The following is a 14,646-nucleotide window of genomic DNA, read 5'->3' on the forward strand; positions in this document are numbered from 1 at the left end:
TTTCTGCTTATCATTATGAAATGCTCTTCTTTGCCTCTCTTGATGGATTTGGGCTTGAAGTCTAGTTTATCAGTGGATAAAGTTGCTACTCCTACTTTGATCATTGTCATTCTCTTGATATATATTATTCTATCCTTTGATTTTTGGCTTATTTTTGTTTTCACGAATAAAATGCTTCCTATAAGCAGTATATTGATGGGTGCAAACATTGCATTGAGAGACCATATTTGATCCTCTCTCATTATAAAAGATTAGAGAATCCATCTCCACCCTAACCCAAGCCTTCCACCCACCTCCCATCCTTCCTTTGCTCTATTCTGACACCAACCATTCCTCCCAAGACTCTCTACTTCTCTGTCGAGTTTTACAATTGCTTGCAATGGCCACACAGAACTCAGACAAAATTTGCATTCATGGGATTTATTAGGTAGGTTATCACAAGTCCAGATCAATAAAGAGTAAGGATACAATAATAGGCCTATAGCAACATCTCTTCTCAGCTAGCAGCCAAGCGCCTTTCTGGTCCTAGCCTCTCAGCCTGTATTCCTTCTGTTTCTTCCTCTGTGGGCCAGTGATGGCTATTCAGTGTTCTGCCTCACAGTCTCACAGCCTCTGTGCTGTTCTCTGCCCCAGCCATACTCTTATTTTCTCAAACTATGGTCTTGTTGTTTTAAATAGCATTGATGAATGGCTAGATACACTCTTAATGCTTGAATCTCACTTATCAAATCTGGCTGTGTACCAGGCCAAATTGTATTTCTACTACATATCAACAGAGGAAATGCACAGAGAACCCAGGAGAGATTTAATAGTTTTATAATTATTTTGTTTAACTTTAAGCTCTTAAGGTAAACTTTATTAATTGTATTATAGTATCATGCAAGTAAAATTTCTTTTTTTTTATTCAAGTTTCATTTTCATAGTCAAATAAGATAAGAAAAACATGCATAAATACAAAGCTCTCAGTGATCTTTAGGCAAATCCACCTCCATTCAGGCATGTATAAAATAATCTATCATAGTCTATTCTATTTTTTCTTCACTAACACCAATAAATTATAATTCAACTGCTGCTACTTTTGAATAGTGAGCTCCTGGTACAGATATACTTTTAGTAAATAATCAATGTTTTTTGAATATTAATTATGTACCTAATATTCTTACTTAAAAAAACTTTTTATGTGCCAAAATTATATTAGAAATCATATTATCTCTAACTAGGAGGCATACAAAATAAAGAAAAAGGAATCAATCACCATAATTGAAATAAACCAATACTTTCCAATTATGTTTTATGATCAATCTTTCTCTAGTCACACCCTTCAAATCAGCATGGTTGTAAATCATGATTTGGGTGTATATGTCTAATCTAAAAGATTGTATTTACTTTTTTATTGTCTGTCCCACTTCTTCAGCAATCTTTGCAGAGCCTGTTTTACCTCTTTGTTCCTAAGAGTGTAGATGAGTGGGTTCAAAAATGGTGTGACCACAGTATAGAAAAAGGTGAAGAATTTTGCATTTTTAGAAGCAAAGTTGTTCTTAGGGTCTATGTAAACCATTGCCACTGTCCCATAAAACATGAAGACCACCAGAAGATGAGAAGAGCAGGTGGCAATGGCTTTTTGTCTTCCCTCTTCTGACTTGATTTTCCCCACAGCTTGAGCTATATAGCCATAAGAAGTCAGGATCAGCCCCACAGGCAGGATGGTGAAGAGGATGGCAGAGATGGTCATCTGCCACTCACTGGAGGAAGTATCTTCACATGCTAGGCGTATGAGAGCAGGCACCTCACAGAGAAAATCATCAACACGGTGGTGGGCACAGAAGGACAGCTGGAGGGTGAGGGGAGATTGAATCAGCGATTCCATCAGTCCAGAAAGCCAAGCCATAACAGCAAGCTTCCAACAGAGTGGAGGGTTCATGATGATCATATAGTGCAGTGGCTGGCAGACAGCAACATAGCGGTCAAAGGCCATCACCATTAGGAGGACCCCTTCTGTGGCACCGAGGCAGAGAAAAACACAGAGTTGGATGATGCATCCTGTGTAAGTGATGGTCTTCTTGGGACCCCACAAATTTAACAGCATCTGGGGCTGTGTGGTCGTGGTAAAGCAGAGTTCTAAGAAGGAAAGATTGCTAAGAAAGAAGTACATGGGAGTGTAGAGATGAGGGTCTACACATGATAGCACAATGATAGTCAAGTTGCCAAAGATAATCATGATATAGAAGATTGCCACAATCCAGAAGAGAAACTTTTCCAACTGGGGCCATTCAGAGAAGCCTAGCAGGATGAAGCCCACTGGGAAACTTGTGTTGGTCATGGCTGTTACGTTTAGCATTGGAATTAAAAGAATTGTGAGTACCACTTTGTAGATTAAATTTAGAGTAAAAACATTTCTGCTATTTATTTAGAGAATAAAAATGTTATCAGTTCACAGGGAATTTTATGGCATTAAATATGCAAGATTTTCTTACATTAAGACAATAAAATGCAAGTTATATAAATATAAAATTTTGCTATTGGGATATTTGGAAGATATTATCTCTTGGAATTCTTTATTAAAATCTGTAATCACAACATTACTTGTGGATACTCTTATGATTGCTTATTGTACTTATATGCTCTTTCAGTAGGGTGTGTAATAACTACTCTACAGTACTTGCAAAGAAATATTGAGCACTAAGCTCTGACTTTCAAATATGTAGTCACCAATATAATGAAATATTGTTTTGTGATATCAATAGTAACCTGTAAAATTGAGATTATCCCACATGCAAGTCTTTCCGCTTTCATCAGTCAGCATCCTATTCTCTGTACAGTAAGTCTATGATACACTGTCCAACAAGTAAAGTCAACAACATAAACCTCCCATGCCACTTCTAGTTACAAAATGCTTATAACAATTCCTACTTCAGAGTTTTCATAAGTATAATAACACAGCCCAACACACAAAAATATTTCTTGGTGTCTTAGGGTTAATTTTAGCCCTGTTCCTGGGGTTAGCCAGATCCTGGGAATCTGATTTAGAGAATTGCATTGAATTTACCACATGAGATCAGGTTTCTTAGATATAGTGTTCCACTATGTTTTCAGCTATTAAGTTATACAAATTTATTAATTTATCATCATAGTTTTAAATATGAAGATTCAACCCCACAAATCAAAGGATACGACATAGCAGGTGAGAGAGAGAGAGAGAGAGAGAGAGAGAGAGAGAGAGAGAGAGAGAGAGAGAGAGAGAGAGACAGAGAGAGAGAGAGAGAGAGAGAGAGAGAGAGAGAGAGAGAGAGAGAGAGAGAAATTAAGGAACTTTCAAGAGAAGCTGCATGTGGACCCATGGTGGCTAGTTGGTTTTGCTTTAAGCTGTGATACAGAGACCACAATTTGGGTGCTACAAAGCCAGAACACAGCTTGAGAAGAATGGAAAATAAAAAAGACAGTTGAAAAGTCACATATGAAAAAGGTGTAAAGGAAATTTAAAGTGATAAAAGTATACTACTTCCTAGCAACTGTCATAAATATTTTGATCCAAATCTCTCTTCAGATTATGTAGTAAACATTCAAGAAAGCCGTTTAGAATCTAGAAGCCAATAGATAATTCATGTGAAATGATTCATGATTCACAAGTGAGAGTTACTCCAAACGTCTTTGCAAAAAAAATTCTAACTTTTAAGACTTTCAGTGAGCAGGTGGAGAAGCTGTGTCATCTTAAAATAAAACTGGAACATTTAAGTTTTAATAAACATGTTTGAGCTCTAGCAGACACGTTTTTGGATTTTAGAATATTTGAATCTCTATTTATATTACCAAATTCACTACCAGTCGTATCATTACATCTCATAGAGACTCCACAGCATAGAACCGAGCTTCTTTGGGTTTCAGTGGCTGTAAATACTTATGAAAGCAGACAGTGTCAGCATTTTGTTTCCCAGGATATGGTTGGCGTGACTAGCTTAAGTTGTGGTTAGCAGTCAACCACATAACCCACTACTCCATTGAAACTCATCATTTACTGTGCAGTACCTCTTATTTCTGAACCCCTTTTAACATAGCAAAGTAGAACTGATTGACATTCATTTTCTAATAAAGGTGAGCTGCTGCTTTGGGAAAATTCCAAGTTCATGTGACTTGTACTGTTCAAATATATCTTTGGATCAAAGGACGCCATGTGAAGCATAACAACATAAATATTCAGTACAACACAAACTACTTTAAATATTCAGCATGCATTTCCTCTGTCTCAAATTAGATAACACTACATTAAAATATCCTGATTTTTAATGGGTGACCAGAGTAATGAGTGGTACAAGGCATATCTCAAACACGACAGCTGATAGTAGAAAACCGGTGCCACTTTTTGAAATCAGCAAGTCAAATATGCTCAAAAAGAAGTATAACTTTAGAGGGACCAAAATGTGTGTTGGCCTATGTACTATATGGTTGCTGATAGGGCCTTCAAGTTGATTTTTACCCCCAGAGGTGTCTATGAGAGAGTAGAATACCACATGGAGATTCCTGGGTTAGAATATTTATGGTGCCAGCTGCTCATGTCTTTGCTCTTAGAAGAGACTGGTGTGTTTGAACCTCCAGCCTTTGGTAAGCAGCTAAGTGCTTAACCAGTGGACTAACAAGGCTCTTTAAAATATACTTGCTTAAACTCATTCATAGCCATCAACAAAGTCTGACTTACAGCGAGCACATAAGACAGAGTAAAACTACCCATGTGGGTTTGTGAGAATGTACATCCTTACGGATGTAGAAAGTCTTATCTTTCTCCTGTGGAAGGGTTGTTGGTTTCAAACTGCCAACCCTGAAGTTAATAGCCCATTGTATAACCACAATATGCCAGTGTCAGCTTTTTAGCATACTAGGATACATAATATAGCAGAAAACTTGATAGTAGTTTTTAAATTCTTATCCTAGAAATGTTCCTTCTTATTCGCTTCAGTGATCAACTAGACAGATGAAAATGTTAAACCAATAATTACTATTAAAATTTGAAATGACTTTGAGTTCCATTTTCCATTGTTCTCCCATTCTGGCTAGGCTAGCTGGTGGTAATATAGACTTATGGAACCTCTGAAATATGGCCTTAAATAACCTTCAATTCTGCAAATGAATCCCCTCCCCCTAATCATCCATGGATCAATTTTCAGTCAAACAATAGATAGCCCTATAAGGGGAAGAGTGACAATCTTGATGTATATACACCTTAGGCTAATCAACCATTTGAGATCAGAAAGGCAGCATTTGTCTGAGGAAAAAATTCAAGAGAATTACAAAAGAAGGAAAAAAGGAAAAGGAAACACAGGAAAGAAGTGGAATGAATGGTGTTTCATTGTGCATATTCCAAACAAATGATATGAAATGATATGGAACAGTCTGGAAGAATTTAATTTGTGGAAAATTGATCTTCTCTAAAGACCTTCATCTGATCACAATACAAAGTATAGAAAATGCATCTGCAATGAACCCAAATGACAAATTATAATATTTGTGATTCTTATGAATTTTGCCTCATGGACAAGCGTAAGGATAATAAAGATATTAAGTAAATAATACTAACCTGAGAAATTGAATTTAGAGAGCATTGTCATGGAGAATTAATTTTTTGTGTTCCAAGAATTGTCCACTAATTCAGAGAAAATCCAGAATAAGAACAACACAGGTGCAAACAAATGTTTTTACCTGGAAAGAAATTTAGTCACGGGTTGTAAAAATTAGATTATGAAAGTGGATAAACAATGAAAGTATTTGAGAAATGCTAAGATAGACTGCCTCTATTCAAGAGCAATGTCATAGGTTTAAAAAATTGTTTGCCTTTCATGTGAAATACATTGTTCTTTGATTTGTGAAATTCTGTGAAAAATAAAACCGAAATGCTGCTTTTAAAAAAATCATTTTGGCTCATACAACTATTATCACAATCCATACATACATCAGTTGTGTAAAGCACCCATATACATTCATTGCCCACATCATTCTCAAAATTCACCTTCCTCTTGGATTCCTGGAATCAGCTCATTTTCCTTTTTTCCCTCCCCTCTCTCCCATCTCCCCCTCCCTCACAAACCCTTAATAATTTATAAATTATTATTTTATCTTATCTTACACTGCCCAAAATCCTGCTTTTAATAGCTCACAGTCCCATGAGAGGGAGTGTATATAAATGGATAAAGATAATAAATAAATATTTATATGAGTTTCAGAGTACAGTAATTTAAGATAACAATGGAGGAGCTGGACCATTCTACACTTAGGAGGGAACACAATTTCTTTCAGAGAAAGAAGATAGCCAGCCCAAGGAGGGCTGGCTCAATGATCAGAAAGAAATATCTGGCAACTACATTAGCAGGACTGGGTAGCAGATACCTCAGTAGAACTCAGCTTTCCCATTTAAATTTCCATCAGAAGTTAGTTTGTATGTATTATGTTCATTCTGTTTCTGCCAACAGCTTCATTTCTTGCACATAGCTCCTGGCTCAAAAAGCCATTCCATATTAAAATGGTACTTGGGCAGAATTTTTCAAAACTTTCATTTATACTTTTGCTTTAAACATATGCTTATCCTCAAAGACGTGTCAGCCAAATAAAAATGTATGCTTTCTGCTATATAAAATTTTGGAAAAGGTAAATATAGAGAAATAAAAGCTAATAGGGGTTGCACATAAGGAGAAAGGGTAAGTCATTGCTTAGTAAACATAGAGTTTCTTTTAATAGTAGTACAATATCTTAGAAATAGTTCAAAGTTAGCTAAGCATAGCATAGTGAATATGCTATGGGATTAATGAATTCTACAAGTTGTTAAATAGGTTAATATTGGTTATATATTTTGTTACATTTACTGCAAGAAAAATTAAAAATATAACATGGTTTCATATTTTTCTTATGTAAAGAAATAACAAAGGCCAAAAGCATTATGTCATGTTTTGAGTGTGAATTATAGTTAAAATTTTTAATTATTTTATTACATCAGTGCATTTGTACGCATGACCAATAATTTGAGAAATATATAAAGTTGAAAGAAGATAGAAAAACCACCTGTAATTCCAGCATCAAATGTGAACCTAAGAATCCATTTTTTTATTGAATAATACAGAGTATAAATTTAGTCTTGGTGTATGAGGTATATGAAATACAGAATTAAAATTATTATGTACATAGCTCTTTTTTTGCCTAAATGTTGTAATTCCATATGCATTTCCATTGGGCTGCATAGACATGGTCAGACATTCAAACTCCACAGCCCCTCCCTCTGAGAACGATGAGATGCTCAGCCCTGTAAAGATTCAGAGATCAGAAACCCCAAAGGGAGGTTCTTCTCGGCCCGATGGGTTTGATATGGCACTTTGTTTCTTTCTCATATCTTGTAAATGTGTTATGAAAGTTACTCTTTTAAATGTACTGAAATGCTTAAACATAGACCATCCTAGTAACTAATGTGTATCATAATTTTCCTTTTATTTAAATGTAAGTTAATTATAATTTTGAGCTGGTAGAAAAGAACACTGAGATGGATAACTATATAACAAATTAAATTAATCTTTCTGTCATTGCATTTTTATTTTTTAAAAATAGGTAGTACATGAGTTTACAATGTCTTTGGGATACCACAATTGCATTTACAACTATGTTTTTTCACATTTTGTTTTGTTTGTGTGTTTATTTGGTGCATCTTGTTAGTAATAATTTAAGATATACCAGCCAAATGAACCACCTAGCATTTTCCTGCACAGTGTTTGATGATATCATTCTTAAATGTTCACGTACAGATAATCAGTTTTATGATTTATTCTAAAAAAAAATCCCACTTTGTAGCACATAATAATGAAACCTCAGAAAAAGGTAGAAAGACACCAAACATTTCCAAACTGACTTAGGATGAAGTCTTCGAAGTAGAACACCCAGCCTCTATCTTACCTTCTGACGCCTGTGGTCGCACACACTCTAACAAGAATCTGTGGCAGATTCAGGGACAGTCTTTTCTTTCACTTACAGGACCAGTGATAACCAGCTGCGTTTCTTCCCTTTAGTACACAATGTTAAAGTGGGGCCTCCATTGCGGATTTAACTGTTATTTCTGTCAATCATGCATTCTTGAGGTATTGACTGGTCATCTGTACATACATCTTCCCTGAATAATCTTCTTGTGCCAATAATCTGTTTTAAATTGATAGATCTATCACCTTCAGATTAACTTTGGGAAATTATTATATATTACTGACCTTTGTTTCTCCTCTCACTCACATATATTCCCAATTTAAATGATTTGATATGGTTTACCTCAGCATTTTGCCTTCACAGATCCCCACCCCCCTTATTTTCAAATACTGACTTATTTTGCATCCTACTTTTTCATTACTACATAGCATAGATTAGGTAGCTTTATGGTCATACATTTACTTTAGCATTTTATATTTTTATTTTCAATATCTAAATCTTTAATATTGTTTTGTGTTTTTCACTGTGAGAAAGGATAGAAAATGTATTCCTATTAGACATTAAACTTAGAAAGTAATTTCATAGAGTCCTTTCTTGTAAATCTCATAGAAGCATGGCATTATATTACTAAACAACCCACTACTTAATGTTTATTCCTTTCAACATGAGATAATTTAATATTTCATATATTTGTAGTAAAAGTCCATGTAAAACTATAAAAAGTTATGTGTGTGTAAACATACAAATTCTACAATCAATTTACAACACGGGGTCCTTGGAACTAAACAAAAAACACTGATAAATTATGCATCATAAAATATATATTTAATTCATAAATTTACAAAAAACATAAATTGCTTTAAAGTCCAGGGAAATGTTAGGCCTTCTGAATACAGGCATTTATAAAATTTTAAATATTCTTTTATATCCTATACATCATAGAAATTTTAGTAGCTTACCTGGATTGCATAGCTGATAACCTGTAGTGCAGGCAAAATCTAAAATTGCTTCTCTGTGGGTCACTTACCAGGTAACACCCTTGTTCCTTGTCAATCTCATTTAAATGCATGGCACTGTGTAGGTATGAGGAGATGGACAAAACGGCCTGGCCACTTTTATCCCGGTGAGGAAAAAGCCTAAAGAACACAGAGTTAACAGGGATTCATAGGAGATCCCTTGTGTCGTCTATCCTGGGAGATAATTAACTGCTGAACTCTAAATAATGCAAAGTGCTAAGGAATGAAAAATGCATCTCTTGTTTTTAATAAACAAAGTGAGGTATCAATAATTGAGCTTTTACACGCCCCCCCCAAACAATTGTTGTGATCACCATGTCAATCCATCTAATTAAGGACATGTCTCTTTTTTGCTGACCTTCTACACAATTAAACACAATATCCTTTTCCATTGGCTGGTCTTTCCTGATAACATGTCCAAAATACAGGAGATGAAGTTAAGCCGTTCTTGATTTTAAAGAACATTCTAGCAGAACTTCCTCCAAGACGGATGTTTGTTCCTTTGACAGTCCATGGTGCTTTCAGTAAGCTTCTCCAAACACAATAACACAAATGTATCAAGCCTTCTCTCCAGCCTACCTTCTTCATTATCCAGTTTTCACAGGCATACGAGGCAAATGAAAATATCATGACTTTGATCAGTCACACTTCTCAAACTGGTATTTTTGCTCCTTACAATTTTAAAGAGATTTTGTTTGAAAGATCATCCCTGCCAATGTGTCATTTGATTTCTTGACTGATGTTTTGTTTTCTTTTTAGAACTGACAGTAAACCCAAGTTAAAGAAATAGAAGGGCTATACAACCCAAATCGCTCCATTTATCATGTTGTTATCTACTGATCCAGTAGTGATGATTTTGAGTATCTTTACAATGGGTTTTAATACATCCTGTAGTCTTTGATTTTCATCAGGATGTGCTTTAGGGCCAAAGTCATATTTATTTTAAGTAATTTGCTTAATCTATCATTATATATAAAATTATGTATATGCATACATATGACAAGAAATATAAAGCTGACAAGAAACATCAGCTCAAGCATAGAAATAATGGTGAGAATGGAACATGACAGGGGATTCGTTCATTCTGTGGTGCATAAGGTCGCTATGGGTCTGAACTCATTCCATATCACCTAACAATAACAAGAGGCAAGGTTAACAACTTAGTTGTGATTTTTCATGTCCTCTTAATGATATAAACATCGAATATTGGTTTAACAAAATCCTTGCCACTATAATTTTATTGGGATGATGGGAGAAGAAGAAATGTTCATAGACGAGGAAGTGGAAGGACTTCAATCTGAATGATTGGAAGTCAAATGTGTGCCGTTTGTTTACGTGTGGACTATGAGCTACGAACCCACCAATTTCACTGCTACCTGTGGATGAAGCTGAGACTCCACTGCTTTTCTCTAATTCTGTCAACAGATGACTTCTGACAGAGCAAAGTCAATAAAAAGGGAAATTCTTCATGAATTTTTGTTTGTTGGTTGGTTTTATGCCCCCGTGCACGCCCTCCCCGCATCATCCCGCCTTAACCTGGGAGTGTCCTTTCCCCAGGAGCAGCTGGCTGCAGCCTTTACACCCCAGCCTGTTCTTCACTAGCAGTAGTGAAGGGGCACACCTGCCTGGGGTCTCCTCTCAGTGTGGATTCTGGGGACAAGACATCTTCCGGGTGATAAGAAGCAATGGGTGCCAGTTATAAAGCACTTGGCTACTGAAAGGTTGGCAGTCTGAACACACCAGTCATCTATGAGAAATAGTTTCTATAAAGGAAGAAAACAACTTGACCATCCCATGGGAGTAGTTGCCATCAGTCAGAATCCCCTGGTCCTGCATTAGGTTTGGGTTTCTCCCAGCTATCTGAGTCAGAGGGTAGCAGCATCTTTCCTACCATCTTGCCTGCTGGTTAGCTTAAAGTTCACTCTGCCTTTCAGTCTTTTAGTCACTCTGTAACCAATTCCCTGTATTCGTTTTGTTGTTTGAAAAACTCCATCTATATTATTTATATATAGGCATATTATGTGGAAGAAAGTTTTAAAATTTGAAATGCTCTTTCAATATTTACCCTTGGTACAACACTTAAAAATAACCATAACATTTTTTACTTTAATGCTGAGATTGAAAGCCACTAACCAAATAACTCCAAAGTCACTGTCACCAAATCAATTCAATTCAATGTGACCCCACAGGGCAGGGTAATACTACTGTTCCTGGGAGTTTCCTACATGGTAACTCTTTATGGGAGTGTAAAGCCTGTTCTGTATCCTGTGGAGCCGCTGGTGGTTTTGAACTACTGACCTAGGTTTTGACTACTGACCAACACATAAGCACTGGGTCCCCAGAGCTTCCAAATCCTCTAGGAGCTCCTCAAAAGAAAGGCTTGGTAATCTACTTGCAGTGCAAAATCAGCCCCACAGAACCCTCAGGCCCAAAGCCCTTCTTAGCAACATGGATCACTAAAAATTGGCTTGATGGCAGCTGTTTTTGTGTTAAATCAATGTACATTGAAACCAATTGTATCTTATATAAAACTAAACTTAAATATAAAATGCATAATAACCATTCATTTCAAAACTAAATATATATTCTCTCATATAAAACATCAAAAAGTGTGGTCACTTATCTATTCACCACCTGGGTCAAAAGATTATAAGCAACACTCAGAAATCCTTCCTCTTCATGCCCACCACCTGCAGCAGAAGTAACTGTGCTGGGCATACTTTAGTCGATAGCCTTTGCATGTGTCTGCCCATCTCAGTACATGATCATAGCTACCGAGACACACAATTTAAAAGGGTGTGTCACAGTCCTCTTGCATTCTGGAATCCTGTGGATCCTGGAATCATGCCCATGGGTAGTAATCAACTATGGATTTTTTTCATCAAGTCCAGCCCTTAGCAAACTCAAGCTTTGGTCTCAGACATCTGTGGACTCCTTAATGACAGGAACCCTAGGACACCTTTAGTGTTGTTCAATGGGTAGAATATGAAATCCTTCCATCTTTTAAATCTTTTAAAATTCCTTTTTTAAGCTATGTGATATCTACCTTATTTGAGATACCCATTTTCCATCTTCCACCTATAAATCAAAGACTAGTTTATTTAGATTGAACACTAGTTTCAATCATGTGGCTCAGAAATCACTGTCTACATCATTACTTCTCATTCTGACTGCTCAAAAATTCCTTGTGTTGTTGCTACTATTGTTGCTTTTTGTGCATTTACCCAAGAATGTGAATTCCTTTCACTGCATACACAGAATAATTTCCCAAATTCCAGCTAAGCACTAAGTAACATAATGAGTACAATTTTATTTACATCACTTAGTCAGATATAAAAAATTAAACTGTTGCATTTGAATATACATAGGTATCTGATGACAAAATAAAAATCAAATGAATTATGACGATCAGATTCACTTGACAAGATACATGTTCAGTACAACATACAGACCCCAGAATTGTCACGGTCTGATCAACACTCTTTTACAAACCGCAGGAGACAAAAGAAAAGTTTCCATTCAATGATATAGGGGGTCATGAGAGGGACCCTGGAACAAAAACAGGACATTAATAAAAACATTGTTGAAATGGTATTGTTTCCTGGTACTAATTTGGTACAATTTCTTGGTACTAATAATTATATTATGTTTCTATAAAATGTTGAAAATAGGGGAACCTGACCAGGGACACATGCACACTAGTTGTACTATATTTGCAGTCTTTGAAAACAATTGTAAAGACATTCAGAATGATAATTGTTTGTTGGGCGGAGTTGTGATTAGATTGGGTCTGTAGAACATGGCCCATTTCTTGACATGCATGGTTGCTAGACTAATGATTTCATGGATGTGTGCTTTGTGATATCAGTGAGGCATTAGGTTTTATTCTTGCACTTATATATTTTACACATGAATAGATAGTAAAAATCATTATAATGTGATTGTTTTTGTTTTAAGCTCTGTTTTTGCCTCTCTCAAGTAATGAGTCGATTAGCTTCCTAAAATTCCAATAAAGTAGTTTTTGGCCTCAAGGAACTGGGGACGTTATGAGAGAGCTTTGCACACCTGCCCTCCTTGACCCTGTCAGCTTAGCCTTAGCGGCGGCATTTATTCTCATCTCGTCTCCATGTACCCAAGCCTGGAAGCTAACTGTGCTTCTCTGAATCCCCAGCTTTGAGGCATCAGAGATAAGAAACTTGAGAAGAGATGTTCTTACTGTACAGTATTGTCTTAAATAAAATGAATTTATGAAAAATGTTTTATAATTTTAAATGCTCCTGAAAATTAAGAAAAATATTTTAATGAAGTAGATGTTATCATAAAATGGAATAATGTACAGCCACAGAAAGAATTATTAAATGTTTAATAGCTGCTTAAATATACTTAAAGTTTTCTCTTGACTAATAACTCAAGTTTAATCATTCAACGATGCCAAAAACTAAAGGCCTGGCAATATGCTTCCACAAATATTATAGTCAAGAAAAACCCTAAGATCTCTTCATAACATAGGAGTTTGATTAAACTCAATGGCAACTTTGTTTCTATTTTAAATACATATGTTAGAGTGCTAAAGGTGAATAAAAAATTTTCAGCATTTACAGAATTTATTTTTAGAAAATAGCTATAACAAATCTTCCCAAAGAATAACCTGTGTTTTGGAGCAGTATCTTATATAATTCTCTTCTCTTATTTTTATAACAAAAAGACAGAATATTATCTAAGACATATTTATGGTAACAGGCATCATTTTCTTTGATAATTATAAAATGTATCTGTAAATAATAAGAAAATCTTTTAATGAAAATTTTATTGAAATTTAAAAAGCAAATAATAATCCATAACAGTGTCTCCCTAGTCATTTTCCCCATGGGTGTAGAGTAAAAATAAGATACAGTGTAAAAGGTGCCTGGTAGATGGAGGGCAGTGCCAAACAAAATAATTCAGAGCTCATACCTGAAGCAGGTGAAAAACATGTGTTTCTAACTTATCCCCTAACTCCCCAAATTGCATGTATGTGGAAACCCAGCACACTGAAGGTTGCAACCTGCCCATATTTCATAGGATTCCTAAAGGAGTGCTTCAGATTTCCACACTCAGCCCTTTTCTGGACTGTACCCCAAGTGATGGGGTTGATGGTAATGAGGAAGGGACTGACCATGATAATTATACAAAGAACTAAATAAAGGTGAGTTGACTAAGTATCCTGGAACAGGAAACAGTTATACTTTATTCATACTGTATGTACTCACAAAAATGAAGAAACTGAAGCACAAGAAGTTTACATGACATGTCCAAGGCTTTTGATTTGGGAATGGAACTCTGCTAATGTGCACTCTTAAATCCGTCGGAATTCTACTTCTGAAAATGCTTATGCAATTGTTGCTAGCTGCCTTTTGGTCCCCAATTTCAGGTAAGAAACACTGACTGCTTATCAGATATCATTCACCAGGGGTTTGCTTTTGTCTTTATATTAATGGGCCTTTCATTCTAAAGATACAGACACAATGTCTAAAAGCCTTGCCCACAACCACAAACGTCTAAGGATAATTGCTGAAGTATTTGATCATTCCAGGGAAAATCCTAATATGATGGCTGGATTTTATGTCAAATTGATGCACCTGTGTGAAGGTGGATGAAGTCCAACCTCTCCATCAGAGGACAGCCTAATGATGTCTCCTTGGGAGTTGTG

The 14,646-nt window shown here is 35.8% G+C and overlaps 1 protein-coding gene across 1 annotated transcript; it reads right to left on the minus strand.

Moving 5' to 3' along the window:
* Window positions 1-1,390: 1,390 nt before the first annotated feature.
* Window positions 1,391-2,320, minus strand: LOC142441199 (olfactory receptor 2H2-like). Its single transcript, XM_075543250.1, has one exon. The coding sequence runs from the start codon at window positions 2,318-2,320 to the stop codon at window positions 1,391-1,393; it is 930 nt and encodes a 309-aa protein (XP_075399365.1).
* Between the last annotated feature and the right edge of the window lie 12,326 nt (window positions 2,321-14,646).

The sequence above is a fragment of the Tenrec ecaudatus genome, chromosome 2 (assembly GCF_050624435.1).
Source record: "Tenrec ecaudatus isolate mTenEca1 chromosome 2, mTenEca1.hap1, whole genome shotgun sequence".
Classification (NCBI taxonomy): Eukaryota; Metazoa; Chordata; class Mammalia; order Afrosoricida; family Tenrecidae; genus Tenrec; species Tenrec ecaudatus.

Bases quoted from the DNA above. Each gene is read 5' to 3' on its own strand.
- LOC142441199 (XM_075543250.1), bottom strand. From the start codon at position 2,320: ATGACCAACACAAGTTTCCCAGTGGGCTTCATCCTGCTAGGCTTCTCT.